The sequence below is a fragment of the Crocodylus siamensis genome, chromosome 1 (genome assembly GCF_052110815.1).
Source record: "Crocodylus siamensis isolate JL-2025a chromosome 1, ASM5211081v1, whole genome shotgun sequence".
In the NCBI taxonomy this organism is placed as follows: domain Eukaryota; kingdom Metazoa; phylum Chordata; order Crocodylia; family Crocodylidae; genus Crocodylus; species Crocodylus siamensis.
This window is the reverse complement of record NC_143395.1, coordinates 383,554,359-383,577,450: the sequence shown is the minus strand read 5'-3', so window position 1 is coordinate 383,577,450 and position 23,092 is coordinate 383,554,359. Positions and strand designations below refer to the sequence as shown.

The 23,092-nt window shown below is 47.5% G+C and overlaps 1 protein-coding gene across 1 annotated transcript in view; it reads right to left on the bottom strand.

Annotated features, from left to right (window-relative positions):
- Positions 1 to 23,092, bottom strand: part of LOC149875168 (uncharacterized) — a 55,447-nt gene that overhangs the window by 8,226 nt on the left and 24,129 nt on the right. Inside the window, 2 exon segments of the mRNA XM_090051961.1 lie at positions 2,123 to 2,229; positions 11,020 to 11,722. Of these exon segments, the coding sequence (XP_089908087.1) occupies positions 2,123 to 2,229; positions 11,020 to 11,722 (810 nt within the window).

Genomic DNA, 23,092 nt, shown 5'->3' with positions numbered 1-23,092 from the left:
ACCAGCTGAAAGCAGAGTATACTGGGGAGTTGTTCCTGAGTAGTACAAGCTCAAAGCAAAAAACTCAACAGCATTAAATTGCTATGGACATGCGGAAGACCCACTCTGAAGACCATTTGACCAGAAAGGCATGAGAATGATGCATTCATTTTCAATTTATAATAACTCGTTATTTAAAAAAAAAACAGGTTTAGCAAACAGCAACACACTTTTAAAAACTCACCCAACTCCCATGCTCATATACAAGAAAAGGTTGCAAAATTCTTATATTCTGTCTTAATAGTTGGTATTCATGTGCATCTTCTTACTACCCACATTTTGATTCACTGTTATTGCTGTTTCTTTTGTAGGTGGTCACATTACACTTCTAAATGTTGCTATATATTTAATCCACAAGAGGTCGTTGCAGCACCACACAAACTTTCCTTAAAGAAGCCACAGATGGATGGAGAAGGCTGTATTTTGACTCTGGAAGCATGTCAGTCACATGTTTTGTGTAATCCTAAATCACTTAAGCCAAACTTTTCCAATTTAGATGCTCAAAATTAGGCACTTCATTATTGAAAGGTTGTTAGTGCTTAGAGCTTCCACTTAAGGTAGCTGCACTGAGGGTAGGGATGAGAGAATAGAGCATAAAAAGGAAGATGGTGACTGTTGGTACTTTATGACCCATCTTGCCTAGTCTTCCTCTGAGCTAGTTTAGATAACATGATACATGAATAGCAAAATCTGCCAAGATCAGTTTGTGAACCCTTTTTTTGTAGTAAAGATGTTTTTCAAGTTACACAGGCCTGTAAGCGGTTTTTTTTAGGTTTGGGATTATATAGACAATTACATGACATTTAATAAAAGAAGCCAGTGCAGCTCAAAAGGATTCAAATGAACAAACTAAATAAAAATAGACCAATTAGAATATGTTTTCATGTATCATTGTTCTACACAATTTCTATTTGATTTATTAAACTAATTCGGTTAATCTATTCCCTCCTAGACTTCATGCAAGTTGAATTAATGTCTCTTGCCCCACAAACAGTCAAATTCCCTTTAAAAATTGTAGGCAAAGTACACATTTGTGGCTGTCAGCAGGGTTCCTAAGGTACTACAGCTGCCTTAAATTAATCTTCATACAATTATTGCTATATTTTTACTAAGTTGTGTTTTAGGCAATATTTTGCTAGGTACTCAGAAGCCCATAGGCCTAAGTGCCTGACAAATAGGAATTTATGAATAATAGTTTTGGATAGCCAAAGTAACACACCTGTGCAGTATTTTTCAATATGAAAGAACAAAGCTGGGGGCAGCATATTAGCTTCGTTCTCGATTTTGGCCAACTGTATATTTCACACTTTATCATGGAGAAGTTTTTTATTCTTTGAAAGTCCGATAAGACAGTCAGTGCCAGGCTGAGCTATTTTGATGCACTTGGCAAAATATGTTTTGCTGTCTCTTCCTCTTTATTAACATAGCTAAAGGTATGGACCAGTCAGAAACTGCTGATAATTCATCAGCTCTAGAAATGCTATATCACCAATTTTGTTTCCCTTGGCAACTGCACAGCTTGTCCACAGGACAGGTTCGCCTTGAAGACAATGACTTATTATACCAGCATTTCCCAACCGGTGTGCCATCAGGCATGTTCAGGTGTGCCATGGCATTTTGGACTGAAGCCGCCTGCTGCTGCAGACACAGACAGAGAGTGTGGCTCCAGCCCAAAATGTTGTTCTGCTAGCTGCATGCCACCCCTCCCCATTGGTATCTGGCTGGCTGCAGCGCCCCCCACTGCCCCCCGGTTGGTGTGTGGCTGGCCACATGCCACCCCTCCTCCTCCCCCACTGTGTGTCTGGTGTGCCGCAGTGCTTTTTTATTTAGGTAAGTGTGCTGTGAGCAAAAAAAGGTTGGGAAACACTGTATTATACATTAGTTATCAACAAGGAAAGAAAAAGCCAGGCATATTTTGGCTCAGTGATACAGTTAAAGATAGCTATGGGGTATATCCTACCTTGATCCACAACATATATGTTTAACTCTGACCAGATATCTCTGAGCACATCAATGAGATTATTCACATACTAAAGTTAAGTGCAAGCACAAGTGTCATGAAAGAGTAGCACATATCCATTGCCATCAGACTGTCATGATAGAGTAGCACATATCCATTGGCATCAGACAGCTCATTTGATACTGAAAACCTGTTTGATTGACCTTCTCTGCTGCTGGTGCCACTGCATACTGAAGCAACAGGTCAAACCATTAAGGAGTATGTTTAGGGCCCAATCCTCAAGAAGCCTCTCATAGGTAGACACTTGACCATATTCAGACAGCAAATGAATTCTCTAGAATGCTGCCTGAACAGAATCCTTTCCACGATTAGGGCCTTGATTGCAACCCAAACTGAGACAAAACCATAGCCTACAGCAACAGTGGAAAAATTTTAACTTTCATAAGATTTACTCTGTCATGACAAAACCCTATGTATCTTGGGACACTTACAGGCATCACAAAACATACAGCCATCAACTGAAACTGCTGAGTTAGCCAGAACATTAATATACTTCATTATGATACCTCAACTGAATGCCTTATTGATGGGCTGCGATTTGCAAAGCACAGGACATGTATTTGCATGCAACCAGTTATGAAAGTGTATGCTTTAGCACTAGACAACCTGGGGGAAATTGTAAAATAACTTCATAAGTGACTGATTAAAAGGCAAAAATCATATCCTGTCATTACAGCAACTGAAAAGAAAAATAAATTTCCAGACCAAAGACATGAACTAAAAAGAAAGCATTTGAATAACTTTCTGATGTAAGTATCTCAGACTTTCAGAAAGTAGCTACTATTGCACAACTACTATATATTGATTCAGGAGTCATCTTTATAGCATAAGCATCAGTATGGGAGAATATATGTGGAGAAAGCTTACCAAAAGGAAATAATAATGTGAAATACATGGAACATTTTTAGGCTTGGCAGAATTCAATTTTTTAAAATTATTTCGATTACTAAAATCAATGTTTATTTTGAAGCATTTGTTTTGATTTTTCTCAATTGAAATTTTCAGGGTTGCCTGAAATTAGGGGTGTTTTTCAATTTTTATCAATTCAGCATGCATATGCATGCACACACATGCACACATGTGCTGGCCGCTGTAGGAGCTGAGAGCTGTGCCAGTAAAGCTGTGCTGGCAGTGGCGGTTGGAAAGGCAGGACTGTCAGCACCCAGGAGCCCACTGCTGCTGGCACCTCACTCTGCCCAAGTCCCAGTTAGGGCAGAGGCCAAATTCCTGTGGAGCCTGGCCTGGCGTAGCCTCCATGGGAGTTTGCCCCCTGCCCTAATCACACAGGGACCAGTCAGGCTAGGCTGGGCACCATAGGAGTTTGGCCCCTCCCTGGACAAGGACCTGGGATGAGTGGGTGGCAGTCCTTTATGTAAATGTTGATGATCACTAACAGAAATATTTTTACATTGGTCAAATCGTGCCAAGCCTAAATGTTTTGTACTTAGTTATGAAGTAAGTTATAATCTATATGAACTCTCAATTAGATACAGAGCTATGATGTAACATGCCATTTTTTTTGTTTTGTGTACTGAGTCAAGAAAGAAAATATTATTTAAGTATCATGTAAAATAGTTTACTTTTTCAAACAGAAAATAACTGACCTTCAACTACAGGAAGTCTACTGAAAAGAGATGTTAATTAAGAATTTAAAAAATAGATGTGGACAGTTCAGCTCTTTATCCACTGTTTAGACACCTGCTTGATCTTTGCAAGTACTTACTAGCAAGTAGTTCTCACAAATGTGGAAGAGAGAGCAATTGAGCAATTTCAAATATCTACCTAATTTCTTACAATATTAAATATGTGCAACTTTATGCATCCATTTTTAAAAAGCTTGGCCATAATGTCAAAATAAAGGTACCCATATATTAATATAAGGAAAGTTATACCTTTAATAATAGGATAAGTACCTATCAGTCGATAGCTATATATTCTCAAACATTTTGTTAATATGAATATTTCCCCCCACAGAGACATTTGGGAAGTTTTTATTTCATTGTCTTATATCAGGGCTATCCACCTTTAAAGCAGCTGGGGGCAGCATGACACACCAATTGCAAGCCCTGGGCCACACACCACAGAGGCTGAATGCATGCATGGGCAGCACAAGCCCCTACCCCTTCGCTGCCAGAGCATTGTGAGCCCCCTTGTAACTGCATTGGATCCCCTTGCCCTGGCCATGTGAGCAGCAGGAGTCAACTCCCCCACCTTCTGCCACTGCCATGCATGAGAACAGGACCCCCCCACCGCCACCATTGCTTATGTGCAGTGAGAGCCTCCTGCCCAGCCTTCCAGGCTGCTGCAAGAGCAGCCAAAGCCTTCCCTCTCCACAGCCAGGGCAGTGAGCTTACCAGGCTGGCTCCAAGAGCCAATGGGCTGTACATTAACTCTTCTGGATGCAACCCACCACCTGCTAGTTTGACAGCCCTTAGATTATGTAAGTATAGTATATAAAGTATCATAGTTAGGGAAGAATGGCACTTTTTTTCCTAGTGTCTACTTATCAACACATACGTACATTTTGTTCATTAAAAGTTCTTTCAAGCCTAGCAACCCAGAGGGATAATGTGGTTAAGGCATGCCAGTTACCCTAGTGGGGCAGGGCACTGTAGGTGCCTGCCACTTTAAGGGCCTGAAGCTAGCAGCTGACAGATAAGGGCAGCCATTTTGAACCTAGGACTGCCCATATAAACAGGGTAGTTTTGCTGTTGGAGGTAGGCAACAACATTGCCTGGTTGCAGGTATCATCTGGTGGTAAGGAAGGAGCTGTAGGGGATGGTCAGGAGGCTTCTTGGTCCTGGGCATGACCTAAAACTGCACCCTGCTGGGAGTGGGTGGCCTTGTGGGGTTTCCTGTGGCATGGGAGCCCCCAGGAAATGCCAGGCCAGTTACCACCCTGGTGAAAGGTGAGTAGGGGTGCCTTAACCCTAGCCCTTGCCTTCAGGTGAGTTTGTGTTCCATTGGAGGTAGTTGTGGGGGTGCAAGCCCTGATGAGGAGAGTGGGGGCCAGGCATGGCTGTGGCCACCTGACCCTGTGGGGGTTTGAGACCCTGTGGGGAGGGAATTGGTGCCAAGGTATGGCTGAGGCTGACTAATCCCTGTGGGGATGCAAGACCCCGAGAGGGGAAGTTGGGGCCAGGCATGGCTGCGGCCACCTGAGCCCACAAGGGAGCAAACCTTCCCCCCCCCTCCCAACTGTGGCCTCAGTGAAGGGGGTGGTCTGGAGCCCCAAGTGAGAGGGGGTGGAAACTAGGACCCCAGTGAGGGGGTAGCCCCAGTGAAGGGGCTGAGATCTGTATCCCCAGGTGAGGGGGTGCTAGCCCTAAGTAAGGGGCAGAGTTGTGGAGCCCCAGTGAGAGGGTAGCCCCTAGTAAAGGGTGGAGATGTGGAGCCCTGAGTGAGGGGGGCAATGTGGAGCCCCAAGCAAGGGGAGTAGACCCAGGTAAGCCTTCAGATGCCTGAGGCCGAGGTTTGAGCCAGAGGCTGAGTGAACGGGGGCTCGGCTCCAGAGTGAGAGAGGTGAGTCCTGACCCCGGTAAGTCCTCCACTGCTGGGAGGCAGAGTGTGGGTCAAAGGTAAGATCTGAAGTAGCACCATGACCAAGAAGGTCAAAAGCCCCAGGTGCCCACCACAAGGGGTACCTCGCCTGGCCTTGGAGGTGAGGCCAGACAGAAATAATTTTTATGCCAGACAGAAATAATTTCAGCCAAAGCCTAATTTCAAAACCTAGATCCGGCTAGCATCCGACTCCATCTCCCAGCAGCTCTTGCCCATGTCACTATGGGTTGCTTCCATTGAAACCCCAGTCGCGGTGACCTCGCTTTACTTACTAACATTTATGCTTTTAACTGCCATAGCATCTAAACTCCTTAACTACCAAAATCTGAAACACAAAACAAGAATAAAATAATAGTTAATCAAGTGGCAAGCAAAACAAAAGTATTATTGCCATTGCTGATTCTTAGACCAGTTGCTTAGCTTACATACTACAGCATACCTGCTGCAATACCAGAGTATCAGAGTAAGACAGTAACTTACTGTCAAAAAGCCAAACAATTTGGGTGCCTATATGCCTATATAAGCCTATATGCTTCCAGGGAGAGGGGGAGGTGGGTGTTTTAATTTTAATTTAATTTAATTAGAGCGGCTCTAAAATGCCCATAGTGTCTCATGTATTCAGTATCCCACGTTTCAAAATATGTTGGGGGTGCTTTAACTAAAGCTCATCAAACACTGCAGCAGTCTGGAGTGTCCTGATTAGAACACTCCAGCACACTTGATTAATTGAGTCTGCTCTGATGTGTTCTAATCGGAACACGTCAGAATGCATGTAAAAGTGCCCTTTATGAGGAATACAACTTAATGGGATAGTTTTTATACAGATTGTTGGAAGGGTTCGTTGTTTCATCCCAAGAAAAACCTACATATGAAAAATGCAGGAATTGAACCTACATCTTCCACATGCTTGGTGAGTGCTCAAGCCAACAGACAATTGGGTAAAAGAGGAAGGCACTTCTTTCTCCAGCCATGTTTGTGAGGCACTAGATGCTGCTAGTAGGCCTGAGAACCTGCTGTTTTGGAGTCATTGGGCTGGAGGACCTGGTTTGTGGACACTGACAGGATTTAGGTGCAAGTGAGGCACCTAGTTGCTCTGTGCTGTGAGGGTTTCAGAGATTCTGGGCATACTCCCAACCAGACAGTTCGAAGCCTAGGAAAATGTACTAGCAAAAACATGGGTGCCTACGTACTTTGGATTTTCAGGATTAGGCAGCAGTTGTGCAGAGCTCTGAAGATCTAAATTTTGGATTTAGGCAGGTAAATGGCACATAGGCACCAGTGTCCTTTTGTGAATGTATCTTTAGCTATCTTGCAGGAAAATGTTCTGTGTTAGGCCCAAAGAAGAAAACACTTCTATGCCTATTGTACCATGATTGCATGTATGTTTCCTTAACAAGCCCAGTCCTGCATTTCTTCCTCAGTGAAACATTCCATTGAAATTAATGGGAATATTGGCTATGCAAGAAATGCTAGATTGTGATCAACAGAAACAAAGTCGAAGGAAAACAGTGAATGCTGCCCAGCTTGTTTATGATGTCGCTGAGAAGTGGATACAGGAATAGTTATAGTTTATCTTTCCTGTCAGACAAGGTTCTTTGGTGAATCTGTAACCTTTTATTAGACCAACTTAAATAGTTGGGGGGGGGCGGTTAGCAAGCTTTTGGGTTTAACAGCCTCTTTCCAGTCATGCACAGGAATTAGAAGTTGGCACCAATGTTCTAACAAATTGAGAGAACACCAGGTCTGAGTCTCTGGGTTATTGAGTTTAGGGTCAGTAAAGCAAAGAAGAAGGAACATCAAGGAACCAGTTACAACTATGAATCTCTTCCCAACATCCAACTGGGTTACAGCAGCCTAGAGGCTGGTTTAATTTGTGCCAGCTAATAACAATTCCTGGTAGACACTCTGCCAGCTGAACATAGCCAAATGCAGATCCCAACATTGTCTACTAGCCCTGCTTCTCACTCGTTTGAGAGCACAGAAGCAAGCTACACAGTTCTGTGCTTACTAGGAACTCATCCACAACCATGTGGTCCCCAGCTAACAGTACTCCTCTGTTTTATGGTACCAGGAAATAGCATGGAGCAGAGCTGAAAATCTGTTTTTTATGATCACATTTCTAAAGGAAGCCAAGCCAGATATCAATCAGTAGGCATAGAACCAATTTTCAAGAAGCAAAGGTAGGAAAATCTATTTCATGTGCTTACTGGTAATCTGGTAACAGGCAAATATTGCTGCAGATTGTGTGCACTTGGTTTTTAGTCTTCTAACTACATTTGCACTTTACTAAGGATCAACACTACCCAAGATGATGAGAAGGCCAGCAATAGGCATAAGGAGAGCTGTAGTTTCATAGTTAGTAGGGTTGGAAGAGACCTGAGCAGATCATCAAGTCCGACCCCCCCCCATAGCAGGAAAGAGTACTGGGGTCAAATGACCCGAGCACGGTGTTCATCTCTTAAAGACCCCCAGGGTAGGAGCCAGCACCACTTTGCTTGGAAGTTGGTTCCAAATCCTAGCCGCCCTGACAGGGAAGTAGCGCCTCCTGATGTCTAGTCTGAATCTACCCTCTGCCAGCTTGTGACCGTTATTTCTAGTCACTCCTGGTAGTGCTCGGGGGAACAGGGACTCCCCCAATGCCTGATGGTCCCCTCTGACTAGTTTGTAACAGGCCACTAGATCCCCGCTCAGCCTTCTCTTGTGGAGGCTGAACAAGTTCAGGTCCCGTAGCCTCTCCTCGTAGGGCCTGCCCTGCTGCCCCCTGATCATGCAAGCGGCCCTCCTCTGGACCCTCTCCATGTTGTCCACATCCCTGTTGAAGTGTGGTGCCCAGAACTGGACGCAGTACTTCAGCTGTGGCCTGACCAGTGCCACATAGAGAGGGAGGATCACCTCCTTGGACCTGCTTGAGATGCATCTGTGGATGCATGACAAGGTGCGGTTGGCCTTCCTGACTGCATCCCCACACTGCCAGCCCATGTTCATCTTGGGATCAGTGATGACTCCAAGATCCCTTTTTGCCTCTGGACTTACAAGAAGGGAGTTCCCCAGCTTATAGGTATGCTGCTGGTTCTTCCTCCCCAGGTGCATCACCTTGCACTTGTCAGTGTTGAATACCATCCTCTTCTCGTCCGCCCACCCCTGTAACCTGTCTAGGTCCAATTGTAGCCTCTTCCTCTAGCGTGCCCACATCCCCCCACATCTTAGTGTCATCAGCAAATTTGAACAGAGTATTTTTTACCCCCTCGTCCAAGTCACTGATGAAGATGTTGAACAGTGCAGGCCCGAGGACCGAGCCCTGTGGAACGCCGCTCTCCACATCCCTCCAGGTCAAAAATGACCCAACCACTACCACTCTCTGGGTGCGGCCCTCCAGCCAGTTAGCAACCCATTTCACTGTGTAGGTGTCGACACCACAGTCCCCCAGTTTCTTAATGCGAACGGGGTGAGAGATGGTGTCGAAGGCCTTCCGAAAGTCCAGAAAGACTATGTCCACTGCTACCCCTGCATCTAAGGATTTGGTGACCTGGTGGTAGAAGGCCATCAGGTTGGTCTGACAGGACCTGCCCTTAATGAACCCGTGTTGGTTGCCCCTAAGCATAATCTCCCTGCTGGCCCCTCATGGACATGTGCCAGAATAATTCTCTCAAAAGTCTTACCCAGGACTGAGGTAAGACTAACTAGCCTATAGTTCCCTGGGTCCTCCCGCCTCTCTTTTTTGAAGATGGGAACCACATTGGCCCTCTTCCAGTCCTCTGGCACCACACCAGAGCACCACGAATGCTCGTACAGCCGTGCCAGAGGTCCTGCAATGACCTCAGCTAATTCCCTCAGCACTCTGGGGTGGAGATTGTTTGGACCAGCTATTTAAATACATCCAGTCCCTCCAGAAGTTCCCTGACTAGATCCTCCCTGACCCATGGCCTAGGTGCACCTCCCCTGGGGACTGAGGGGGACCCAGTGGGGGGGCTGATCTGGTCCCTGCTCAGGAAAATGGAGGCAAAGAGGTTGTTAAATAGGTTAGCTTTGTCATCTGGTGTGATGACCAAATTTCCTAGCGTGTCTTGCAGGGGCCCCACATTACCCGGTACCTTCTTTTTGTCCCCTATGTATTTAAAAAAGGACTTCTTGTTGTTCTTGATCCGGAAAGCTAGTCCCAGTTCCATCTCTACCTTGGCCTTCCTGACTGCTCCCCTGCATCCCCAAGCAACCACAGTATAATCCTCCCTGGTGATGGCCCCTCCCTTCCATTGGGTGTATGCCTCCCTTTTAGCTAGGAGACATTCCCGCATGCTTTTGGTGAGCCTTGGAGGCTTTTGTGCCCTCCTCCTCCCTTTGATCCGTGTTGGGATTATCTCCCTTTGGGCTTGGAGGATCGTCTCCTTAAGGAGCAACCATTCTTCGTGGACACCTGGCTCCCCTCCCCTCCGGGACCTCAGTTCTTCCCCGACTATTCGATTTAGCTCTGCCCTCCTGAAATCTAGGGCTGATGCCTTGCTGCAGGCCTTTGCCACCTTGTGCTGGATGGTAAATTCCAGCAGGCAATGATCGCTGTCGCCCAGGTGATCGAGCACCCGCAGCCCCCTCACGAGGTCATCACCCATGGCCAGCACCAGGTCCAACAAGTCGTCTCCCCTGGTGGGGCTGTGCACCTCCTGGGTTAGATGGAAGTCCTGCATTTTGGCTAGGAACCTACATGAGCAATCAGACCTGGCTGACTGCTCTTCCCAGCAGATGTCTGGAAAGTTCAGGTCACCCATGATGACCACGTCCTTTGACCTAACTACCTCCGTGAGCTGGCTTAAGAATTCATGGTCTAGCTCTTCCCCTTGGTTGGGTGGTCTATAGTAGACCCACACCATTAAGTCTCTTTCCCCTGACTGCCTTGTATTCTAACCCAAAGCACTTCAGTGTGCCCCTCCTCTGACTCTGTGCTACCTGGTGAGGATGTGTATTCCTCCTTAACGTAGAGCACCATGTCCCCACCTTTCCTCCCTGTCCTGTCCCTCCTGTACAGCCTATAGCCTTTGATATTCACCACCCAGTCATGCATTGGGTCCCACCATGTTTCAGTGAGCCCCACTATGTCTGGGTTGGTGTCAGCTAGCAGGAGGGTAAGTTCCTCCTGCTTGTTTCCCATACTATGAGCATTTGTGTAGAGGCGTTTGAGGCCTCCTGTGGATGTGTACACTGGATCCCTAATCACAGCATTGCCCTGGCCCCTGTTGCTTACCTGTATATATGTTCTGCTTACCGGTCTAGGCTGGGCTGTACTTGTGAGTGCTGCTTGGTTTAGCGGTCCAAGGCTTCCTCCTCCCTTGTCTTCCCCTTCTCCTGAGGAGCCTAGTTTAAAGCCCACCAGAGGAGATCCGCCAACCCAGAAGAGAACACACTCTTACCTTTAGAAGAAAAGTGGAGCCCATCCCACCCAAGCTTGTGTTTCATCATGATGTGTGGGTCATTGTCAAGGAAGCCAAAGAACGCCTGAAGACACCATTCCCATAGCTGCCAGTTGGTCTCTGCGATGCACGTCGCATGCCATCTTCCACGTCCGCTTACCGGTAGAACAGAAGAGAATACCACCTGTGCACCTATCTCCTTCAGCACGCCCCCCAGAGTGTGGTAGTCCGCCATCAGGTGATCAGGGCTTCTCCTGAATGCATCATTAGTACCCACATGGATTAGAACCATGGGGGAGTAATTGATGGGCTGGATCACGACCTGGATCATCCCTGTCACATCATGAATCTTTGTTCCAGATAGGCAGTAGACCTCGCATGTTGAGGGGTCCTGGCGACAGATGGGGCCCTCTGTACCTCTCAGGATGGAGTCGCCTATGACGATCACTCAACGCTTTCTCCTCTGGGACTGCTTAGCTCCTTCAGCCTGTTCAGAGAGTGGAGAGTGTGGAGTTGCCTCCTCTCTGGTTGCCTCCTCTCCCTCCTTCTCCTCCAGTATTGCCAGGGCCTCGTACCTGTTCTCCAGCCAGACTGGAGGAACTGGTACTGCTGTGTTACGAGCAGCCCTGGTTCTGGAAGTGACTGTCTGCCACTCTGCTGCAGAGGGCACTTCCCAAGGTGCTTCTTCCTTGGGTGTGTGGCTCTGCAGGGAAAGGAAATAGCCGTCAATTTCTTCATCCACCTCCCTGATTCCCTTCAGCCTGCTAACCTCCTCCTGGAGCTCCCTCACCTACGCCTCCAGGGCCCTAAGGCAGGCACCTGCAGAACAGGTGTGGGGGCCCCCAATCCCTGCCCCACCCCGGGCCTTGCCGGGCAACCCCCGCAGGCCAGGGGGTGGGGGGATGCCAGCTCCCCCATGGGCTGTGTCTGGGTGGAGGCCTCAGACAAGCCTCGGGTAGGCTGCTCCTCCTGGGCAGGGGCCCTGGCAGCACTCCGCATCAACACCATCATAGGAGTTGCTGCTTGTTTTTAGCTTAGCACAGTGCCTTCACCCTGCCCTAGTAGGAGTCTCCCTCCTGGCCCTTCCTGCTCACCTGCCGGCATGAATGCTGACACAAACGCCGGTGCACTCTTACAGAGCGCTCCTGTGCGCACTCCGTTCGCGCCAGTGCACCTCAGGATCACGGCTCCTACTGGCTCAGCTAAGAGGGATCCGGGGGACTTCCTCTCTGGATCCGGCTCAGCTGCATCCGGTCCCTCTTCCCACTTATCTTAGGGGGATCAGCTGCTGCCGCCCCCGCTGCTGGCTCCATTGCTGCTGCATCTGCCTCTGCCTCGGGTCTGGTAGGGGGGCACACGTGTGTGCAGGACACACGTGTGCCTGGATCCCTCCTCTCCCTGCTGCTCCTGGCTCCCTGTAGGATAGGCACTAATTCAACCTGGTTCCAAAGCATCACTCACCAGAATAAAGAACTGACCATAAGATACTGCTGCTCCACCCTGCCAGAAACCTGGAGGGACACCAGTAACACACCAGTGCTTGCGGGGGGGGTCTAAGCTGGCACAGGCAAGTGTGCCATACTTCTCTAGGCTAGTGATGGTGAAGCTAGCAAGTCATATTTATTGTACTTTCATCTTAGGAAGATAACTGCTCCCCTGTGAACTCTGTCCCTGGATGGAGTATAACACGTGTCATGAGATATCTGAGACTTCTAGGTCAGGTTTTAATGTTGCTGAAAAATTGTTGTTTTAAATATTTATTGAAAAGAGAAAAAAAAAACCCTGTGTAACTGGCAATGTGATATTACAGGTTCTAAACACATTTATTTAGAAATGCATATATTTTGGAGTTCCTCCACACTTCCTTATTATTCTTTACTACTATTATATAATAGTGGCACATAAGGCTCTGTTAGAAATTGGATACCACTGTGATAGAAAAATAAAGGCCCTATCCTTGCCCTGAGTACCAGGTTTCTTAGGCTTTATCTTATCCAACCAGAAGAAAAAGAACTAACTTTTTTCTAAAAGTAAGTTGGATGCAAATAAAAATGTAATCTGATTTAATTTTGAACTGTTAGGTTTTTTTATACGGACTAAAAAATGACATGTTTTAAGACTTTACCTAATACCTTTGTATGCAGTGCAATCTGGTACAAAAACTATTCGTAAAGAAAACAGGCATTAAAACCAAACTTTTTAAAGGGCTTTTCCCCTTTCAGCCAAGCTTCACACAAGCATCTGCAGGAGCTATGTGATACATTAACAATGGCATCTAAAGGATCAAATAAGCTTTCACTGTTTTAAAAATAAATAGTATTTCTAGCCTTTTTCTTGGACTTCTGCTCGTGGAATCTGGACTTTTTGCCTGTCCCTTTCTCCTGAACAATTGGAATCTCAAGCTTTCTTCCCATGCGCAGTTGCATAACAGTTACTACAATAATTTGAGCATCTCTGAAAAATCACCTAGACTTTGGGAGATCAGCAATTGGAATTTGGCAAGTATATACACCACAAACTTAAGGAAAAGAGACTGCAGTGAGATGCATTCTCAGAGTTCATAACACTCGCTAAACTACAATCCATGAGAGACTTTAATATATATAAAGTTGAAGTATACTATGGGCTAAATCCTTAATTGCATCAAGCTATATTTCCATTCCCCTGATCCTAGAGCTGGTCTGTGCAGAAAGGGTTCTTGGGATCATTTAAGAGCAGCTGTAAGGCTTCAGTAGTGTGGGGTGAGTCCCACAAGTCCCTCCTAGCTCCTACACAGATGTAAGAGAGGAGGAGATTGAGTGGAGCTAGCTATGTCAGCTTTTCACACTTCAGGGGATTTCCTTACACTAAGGAATTCCCCAGCTGTCCATTAGCTCATAACATTTGGGTAATGCAAAGTGGCTGGAACAAGCATGTGACAATCTGGCCCTTAAACATTAAAGCAAAGATGATGAAATTCTCTTTGGCTTCAAGCTGCTATCTGTTAACAAAAACTAAGGTGCAGAATCCTTGATGGCAGAAGTTATGAGAGGGGAGAAGACAATATGAGATGGCAACTACCATTTTCTATCTAATGAGTTTCTTAAGGAGGCTAGAGGCAAAAGTCATTAGAAGAAGCAAACACAAGATGGCTAGTAAAATGCATATGCCTGCTGCAGTGTCTTTCTGCGCTGATCTTATACAACGAAAGGGTTACTTTGTCCATACCCATTACTTCCACCTTCTGGCCCTGAATTGTTCTCCCTGCTGGAATGCTGCAAATCTTATTTTCAGAGAGAGATTTAAGTGGCTCTCTTTTGCAATAATGGATGTGCATCTGAGTTACACTTCTCAGCCTTGTCACACAGGACACTTAGCACCTTGTTAAAATTGTGCAGTATAAAGCTGGAATGTGTTCTGAGTAGTCACATTGTTGCTGTAGAAATTCGGGTCTGTGTCTGAGAGAGAGAGAGCATGGTACCCAGCCTAACTCTCTAAGTAGGTCACAGTGTGAATTTCAGTTGACCTTACCCCGTTAAGATGATGTCAGCCACCTAGAAGTAGTGTCACATGCACATTTTAGTATTGAGCGCAGAACTAGACAGTGCCATGCATACATCCATATAAAATGATATGTGGGGTTGGAGCTTGGGAGTATTTTGAGAATGCTTGAGGTGTGTGAGTGGGACTGCCTGGTGTCGGTTTGATGTGTGCGTGACTGAGTGTGGTGGAAATTAACTGATGGTGTCCAATTGAGAGAGAGAGAGAGCGAGGGTGTGATTGGAGTCAGTGTGGGCCTGAGTGCCTAAGCTGATCAAAGGTGAAGAGTGGGAAGGAGCATGCAGTGCTCCAGGGAAGTGTACCGTCTAACACTTGAGGGTCTCCAGCGTCTTGCTCCCTTTCAGCAGACTCCACAGCGGAAGCAATTAGGGTTGGCTCCTTGGAACCTTTCTCCCTCCCGGTGTGTTTTACACTTGCAGCAGCCCTTTGCCCCACTGTTGTAAGTGTCACCCTGCTCTGCCTCCCTCTTCTCCATCTGTTCTGTATTAGTGTAAGTGACCCCTGTTTAATAAGTGGAAGGTAAGCCACTGCTAGCTCAGAGTGAACTTGTGAAGTGAACAGCCCTCAGGATCTCAGGGGCTGCAGTGGTTGGAGCTTAATAAAGATCTCCCTTCTCTTTCTTAAAGTTTATGCCACTCTGTACCTTGATAATAGTGTAAGGAATAGACAGCTAGTTAGTTACAGATAGAGAGATTATACTTAGAATAGTATAGTTAGGTGTAAAGGGTATTATTGGTAAAAGTATGTGAGTACTGTGTATATTACTTGTTGTTTTCTATTTGTGTATTTAATAAACCATTATCATGTAATTGATTATCCATGTGTGAGTCTTAATCAACTCACAGACTAATTGCCAGGTGGGCTGGTGGTGACAGATACGTTGTATCCCATTTGTTAACAGGTCTGGGGCCAAAAGACCATCCCCTATTGCGAGTTGAACTGAGGAGTCAGTCACTTAATTAGCCACCCTAATTAGGCATTCATTGTTTCCCCTTGCAACAACATGGTAATGTTTACTACAGTCTCTAACAAGCACAGCTCATTGATTATCAGTCCCAGCCCTGGCACCACATGGGAGTCTTGAACTAGCCTCCATGCAGTGCTGGAACTGACAAATCAGCTGAGTGTTGGTCCCAGCCCTGGGGCCCTCCAGGGCTGCAGGCATCCAGCTTTCAACTTGATCCTGGAGGAACCTGACAAATGAAAGATCCAGGGTCTCTCCTCCAGAGTGTCTTTTTCCTCATTGCACCTGGAGGCTTAATACAGCAGAGGGGTCCCTGGCTAATGTCAAACTGTGCGAGGACCACAAATTGCTCGTATTATTTCCATGGAGCAGTCTGATGGTAGCATGTTACTTATTATGAGTTGGACATAGTCTCTTTCAAAAAGTCAAAACCTTGCTATGATTTGAGTGTACTTGGCACATCTTCTACTGCTTGAATAAGTGGCCACTCACTTTTAAAGAATATTTCACAGATACTAACATGTGCAACATGGCCCTCAGATTGAAAAATTCAGGTGTTCTTACACTGAAAAATTAACTGTGTTTAATGAACAGGTTTGATGGTAATGTTAATAGAAAATCCCCAAACTTTGTGTTAAAGTTATGCAGCTTACAAGTTTCCAGCTGTTTGTATAAAAGGTGCATTTTTTTAGCAAACTTTAACTTACCAAAGATTTTTGTGTGACATTTCTATTAGCATTTTACCTCTGGATACTTGACATTCATCTCTCAGGACATAGAATAAATTGATCCTACTCAATCTGGATTACAGTTTGCATTACAAAACTATTGCAATTTTATTGTCACAATGTAGCATACTCAAAAGAACTAGCAGGAGCAGGTTGAATATGAGGAGCACTGGCCAAACTGCATAAGGAAATCTGTTCAGTGCCTGGCAAAATCTATTGTTATTAATCCTTTCTTTCATGAATACCAAATACAGCCCAGAGATATTAATAAACTCTTTACAGCACAGTATAATTATTTAATTGTATAAAACGTCTGAGCTTTTTGTACTGCTTTGAAGTATTGACTTTTTGGCATTTTGCAATCATTTTGATTAAAGATAGATTAGACAGGATTATTTTCCTGCTGTGCCAGCTCTGGAAATCCTCAGGACGTGATCATTGTTGTGTCAGTGATAATCACTGGGAAACCACCTGCCAAAATAAAATAATAGGATTACAGTGCCACACAGAAGTAAATATACACAGATACAAGGGAATCTATTGAAATATCTACCAAAACGGAACTATCATTACAAATAAATGCTTGGCACAGAATATAACTGAAATCCAATATAATGTCACAATCTCACTAAACATGAATCCTATAAAGTGTTACATATGCTGGTTGATCTATAAACTAGTCAACAGATTTCAGGTTTTAAGAGTGTACATGGTGTTACTTTTTACATCACCCACAGTTTCATGTCTGCAGGAGGAGAATGTCAGATGCAATCAGCTGATTGTGATTTAGTTGCCCTAGCACAGCCGCACCAGAGATTAACAGTGTGGTGCAATGGTGTGGTGCAACATCTCATGCTAATGCAACTAGTGTTGACTTTAACTCAGATAAAAGCCTGTGCTTTTGGAGATAAAGCTTTCCACATGACCATGATATTTATATATAGTACTAGCAAAATGCCCATAATGAATGATGAGGAAGGGGCAGAGTGGGGACAGAGACCTGCATCTACCTCACACCCTCCCCCTGCCACTCTGGGTCCTGCCCCATTCCCCACCCTCCCACCACCACTCTGGGTCCTGTCCCGCTTTCCCATGCCCCTGCCCCACTGCCATTCTGGGTCATGCCCTGCTCCCCCTGCCGCTCAAGGTCCAGCCCCACTCCACCCCCCACTCCCTGCTGCTCTGTGTGGGGGGGGGCATGGCACAAGGCTGCACGGGGGGGATGGTATGTGGCGGTGGGGCATGAAGCAGGGTGCAGCCACCAACTGTACAGTGCGGGGAGTGGCCCAGGGGTGTAGTGCAGGGCATGTGGGGGGATGAGGCACATGACTGCGGGGGGAAGGGTGGCTCACACCATGGCATGGGGAGCAGCCATGGCAGGGGGAGCACCCACCAGCTGCTGCCACATGGCATGGGGAGTGGTGCAGGGTGTGCAGGGAGTTGTGGCACACAACTGTGGGGCATGGCATGGGGAGTGGCCACGGCATGGGGCACAGAGAATGCTCACCAGCTGTGGCTGTGTGGCATAGGCAGCAGACCTGGGGTATGGTGTGGGGTATGCAGGGGGCCTAGTGTGTGGCAATGTGATGTGGCATGGGGAGTAGTCATGATGTGGGGACCTGTGCACCCACGTGGCACAGGGAGAGACCCCAGGGTGTGGCACAGGGGCGCGTAGGGGGCTGTGGTGCATGGCTGCACGGAGGGCTGTGGCATGCAACTACGGAGCATGGCGCAGAAAGTGGCCACAGTGCGGAGGCACAGGGAATGCCTGCTGGCTGCAGCTGTGTGGTGTGGGCAGTGGCCCCAGGGTATGGCGCAGGGCATGCAGGGGATGTGGTGCGTGGCCATGAGGCATGGCACAAGGAGTGGCCATAGCGCAGGGAACACGTGCAGGCTCTGCCCACCTCACGCGGGGAGCAGCCCCAGAGAGTGGTGCTGGGTGCACGGGGCGGGGGGGGGGGGGGGGGGTGGCATGTAAGAAGGGTGGCATGGTACATGGGGGGACGTGCCATGCAGGCTTGCCGGAGGTGCAGTGTGCAGCCATAAGTAATGGCATGGGGAGTGGCCCCAAGGTGTTGTGTGGGGCATGCAAGGGGGGTGTGGCATGGTGTGTGGGGGGGCACGCAGAGGGGATAGTTCATGGCTACAGGGTGTGGTGAAGGCATGGGGAGCGCCTGCTGGTTGCGGCCATGTGGCACAGGAAGCAGCCTTAGAATGTGTCATGGGGCACATGAGGGAGCATGGTGTGTGGCTTCAGAGGGAGTGGCACATGGCTGAGGGGTGTGGTGTGGGGAACAGCCACAGTGTGGGGAGCACCTGAGGGCTGTGTGACATAGGGTGCAGCCCTGAGGTGTGGCATGCAGCTGCAGGGTGCCACACAGGGAATGGGGCGGTGCCCAGCCCTGCCCCTACACCGGTTCCCCAAGTGGCATCCTGCAGTCTCAGCTGGCAGTTTCTCCCCATGGGAGGAGTTGGGGCATGGCCACAGGATGCCACACGGGCTGTGGGCATGGGGGGGTGCTCTCCGCCCCATGGCCACGTGCTGCAGCAGTGGGCACTGCCTGCATGCCCCCATGCCAGCTCCCCACATGCCTGCACACCATGACCCCCCCACACACTGCGCGCTTCATGGCCACAGCCAGCAGGCACTCCCTGCACAGGGGGCCATAGCTTGTGGCCACACGGAGGGGTGTGGGGTGCCACGCAGAGAGCTGGTGGGTGGGGTGCGCCATGTGCCTGGGGCCATGTGCTTTAGCTGGTGGGTGCTTCCCACATCCATTGCGCCTTCACCCCATGTGCCTTGTGCTCCACGGCCACAGCTGGCAGGCAATCTGTGCACAGGGGATGTGGTGCACCACCATGCATGGTGTGCATGAGGGGCATGCCATGCAGCTGCAGAGTGCCACTTGGGGAGCAAGGGGTGCCCCACCCTGTGGCCACATGCTGCATCCCCACACTGGCTCCTCGTGTGACACCCTGCAGCCACATGCCACACACCCCCCATGCCCAGTGCACCCTGCTGCTGCATCTGGCAGTCACTTCCCATGGGGGGGTGGCACATGCGCATAGGGTGCCACGCAAGCAGCAGGTGTAGGGGGTGCACTCCACCCTATGGCCACGTGCTGTAGCCGGTGTGCTCTGCCTGTGCACCCTGTGCCTGTTCCCTGAGAGGCACCCTGTAGCCATGCACCACACCCCCTCGCCATATTCCAGACTCCCCACAGGGCTGCAAGCAACACTCCCTCTCTCCTCACCTCCTCTTCTCCCCATGTAGCAGAGCACACCCTGGCCCCCACTGCCTCCACCTCCGCCTCTGCCTGTCTGTCTATCTGCATGTAAGGCCCTGGGTGGCACATATGCAGTTGACCCAGAGCGTTATGAACAGCCAGACACACAGCTGGAAGTGGTAAGGCTTTTACTGTATTAGAATAATGAGTGGATCTAGATTCTGAAAATTGGGGTGCAGATCATAGAATCATAGAAAGTCAGGGTTGGAAGGGACCTCAGGAAATTCTCTAACCCTACCCCCTGCTCAAAGCAGGACCATCCCCAATTAGATAATCCCAGCCAAAGCTTTGTCGAGCCGGGTCTTAAAAACCTCCAAGGTTGAAGCTTCCACCACCTCTCTGGGTAACCTGTTCCAGTGTTTTACTACCCTCCTAGTGATAAAATTCTTCCTAATATCTAACCTAAACATCTCTTGCTGCAACCTGAGACCACTGCTCCTTGTTCTGTCTTCTGCCACCACTGAAAATAGTCTAGCTCCATCCACTTTTGAACCCTGCTTTAAGTAGTTGAAGCTGCTGTCTCCTCTTCTTGAGACTAAATAAGCCCAGTTTCCTCAGTCTCTCCTCGTAAGTCATGTCATGTTCCTCAGCCCTCTCATCATTTTTGTTGTCCTCCACTGGACTCTCTCCAGTTTGTCCATGTGCTTTTTGCACTGGGGCCCCAAAATTGAATGCACTACTCAATGTGCATGTGGCCTCACCAGTGCTGAACAGCTGCAACGAATCCCTTGACCTACTGGCCACACACCTACCAACGCAGCCGAGTATGCTGTAAACCTTCTTTGCAAAAAGAGTACATTGCTGGCTCATATTCAACTTACTGTTCACTGTAACCCCCAAGTCCTTTTCTGCAGAGCTGCTGCCCAGCTGGTCAGCCCCCAGCCTGTACTGGTGCATGGGATTGTTCCATCCTAAGTGCAGGACTTTGTACATGTCCTTATTGGACCTCATGAGATTCCTTTTGGCCCAATTCTCCAATTTGTCTAGATCACTGTGAATCTTAGCCCTACCACTACTACTACCTACTACTCCCCCCAGCTTGGTATCATCTGCAAACTTGCTGAGGGTGCACTTAAAGCCATCTTCCAGATCATTGGTGAAAACATTGAATAAAACCGGCCCCGGGACCAACCCCTAAAGCTTGATACTGGCTGCCAACTAGACACTGAGCCATTGATTACTACTCTCTGAGCCTGATGCTCCAGCCAGTTTTCTATCCACCCTACAGTCCATTCATCCAACCCATACTTCCTTAGCTAGCCTGTGAGAATGTTGCAGGACACTGTGTCAAAAGCCTTGCTAAAATCAAGGTACATCACATCCACCAGTCTCCCTGCATCCACAGAGCCAGTCACCTTGTCATAGGAGGCAATTAGGTTGGTTAGGCATGACTTGCCCCTAGCGAATCCATGTTGACTGTTCCTAATCACCTGTTTCTCCTCCATGTGCTTACAAATGGATTCCTTGAGGACCTGCTTCATGATTTTTCTAGGGATGGAGGTGAGGTTGACTGATATGTAGTTCCCTGGATCCTCCTTTTTCCCTTTCTTAAATATGGGGAATATATTTGCCCTTTTTCAATTATCCAGGACCTCTCCTGATCTCCATGAGTTTTCAAAGATGATGTCCAGTGGCTCTGCAATCACATCAGGCAACTCCTTCAGCACCCTCGAGTGCATCCAATATGGCCCCATGGACTTGTACATGTCCAGCTTTTCTAAATAGCCCCTAACCTTTCACTACTGAGGGCTGCTCATTTCCTCCAAACTATGCTGCCCAGTGCAGTAGTCTGGGAACTGACTTTGCCTGTGAAGACTGAGGCAAAAAAGGCATTGAACAGATGGTGTGGTGCAACATCACATGTAACACAACACTTGTTTCTCTCCAGTTAAAAATAAACTAGAAGCCTTACAATACACTTAGGGCTTAGGGCTGTACAAGGCTTACTGTAAGTTTGAAGCAAAAACAAATATAACTTCACTGGAATTAATCCAAAACAATATGCAGTTCTGTAAAACAGGAGCGTCATTCCCATGAGCAGCTAACAGATAGCAGAAGTGTAGAATGAAGGATAACCTGATTGGGAGATCACTAAGACCATTAAAAAGAAGAGAGACTTGTTAACACCTTTGGAATGAAGACTTTAGAAGGGATCATAGAATCATAGAAAATTAGGGTTGGAAGCGACCTACGGAGGTCATCTAGTCCAACCCCCTGCTCAAAGTAAGAACAGCCCCAAATACATCATTTCAGCCAAGGCTTTGCTGAGTCTTAAAAACTCCAAGCATGGAACCTCTCACGGTAATCTGTTCCAGTGCTTTACTACCCTCCTAATGAAAAAATATTTCTTCATATCTAACCCAAACTTCCCTTGCTGTAGCTGGAGACCATTGCTCCTTGTTCTGTCATCTGCCACCACCAAGAACTGTCTAGCTCCATTCTCTTTGGAACCACCATGCCCTGGAAGGAAACACTCTCCACTCTGGGCCAGCTTGGGTGGTGCTCCGGTGGGTCCAGAAGTGTTGGATTCAGCCCCAGTCCCTTGCAGTAGAGTGGGAAAGGACTGGCTCTTTATCAGCTTGGGCAGTGGATCCTGCAGCACTGACAAGCTCCAGGGCTCACTCCAGTAAGAGGGAGGATGCGAGAAAACTTGTTCCCTGCCCTCTTTCTCTTACCCTGTTACAGGAGCTAACTGTAAAAAAATAGGTAGCCAGAGCCTAGGAATGGAGATTGTCTATTGCTGTGCTAGTTGCACAGAGATAGTACAATAGTAGAGTAACCCATGTAAGCGGGAAGAAGCCCAACTGCAGTGCTAGCAGATTCCTGGTAGTAGTCTTGGGAGTGAGACAAGGTAAGGTTACAATTGCTAGGTCTGCTGCTATAGGCTACCCTTAAGGCCAATAAGAAAAGCTAATTAGAGAACACCTGCAGACTGCCCAGGGAGTCACCTCACTAGAAAGATTAGGGCTCTCATGGCATATAAACCGGGGCCAAATCCAGAGCGGTCAGTCTGGCCCAGGAGGCTGAAGGGGAAGGGGCTCTGCAGTAAGATGTCTCCTGATGAGAGACTGATGAAGATCCTGCTATCCCTGAGAAATGTCAGTAAGGAACTGAGGGCTGGCAAGGGATAGACTCAGCATGGATGGGGATTTCTGAAGATAGCCAATATACTTAGAGGATTAAGATACAGCCATTGCGCTGATGCCACCAGGGGCCATGACAGCTGCCCCTGGGGCACTGGGTCCTCTTACATATGTATATTTAGTTTTATTTCATTGTGCCTTTCTCCCTCTGAAAATTTACATATTAGACAATGAAACCTACATTATGAAAAATGGACTTTCTATCATTTTAAATGCTGACAATACATTGTACATCCTGCACCTCCAGAATACTCTTTAATCTTTTATTACTTTCCTTCCAGTCTCCTTGACCATAGACTTCTCATCTTTTTATTACACCAAGACTAATCTTGATTTAAAAGGTTAATGATGTAGTTTCTGTTTCCGAACAAAAATAATTCTTTCTTCTAATTGCACTTGATAAAAGTGTGT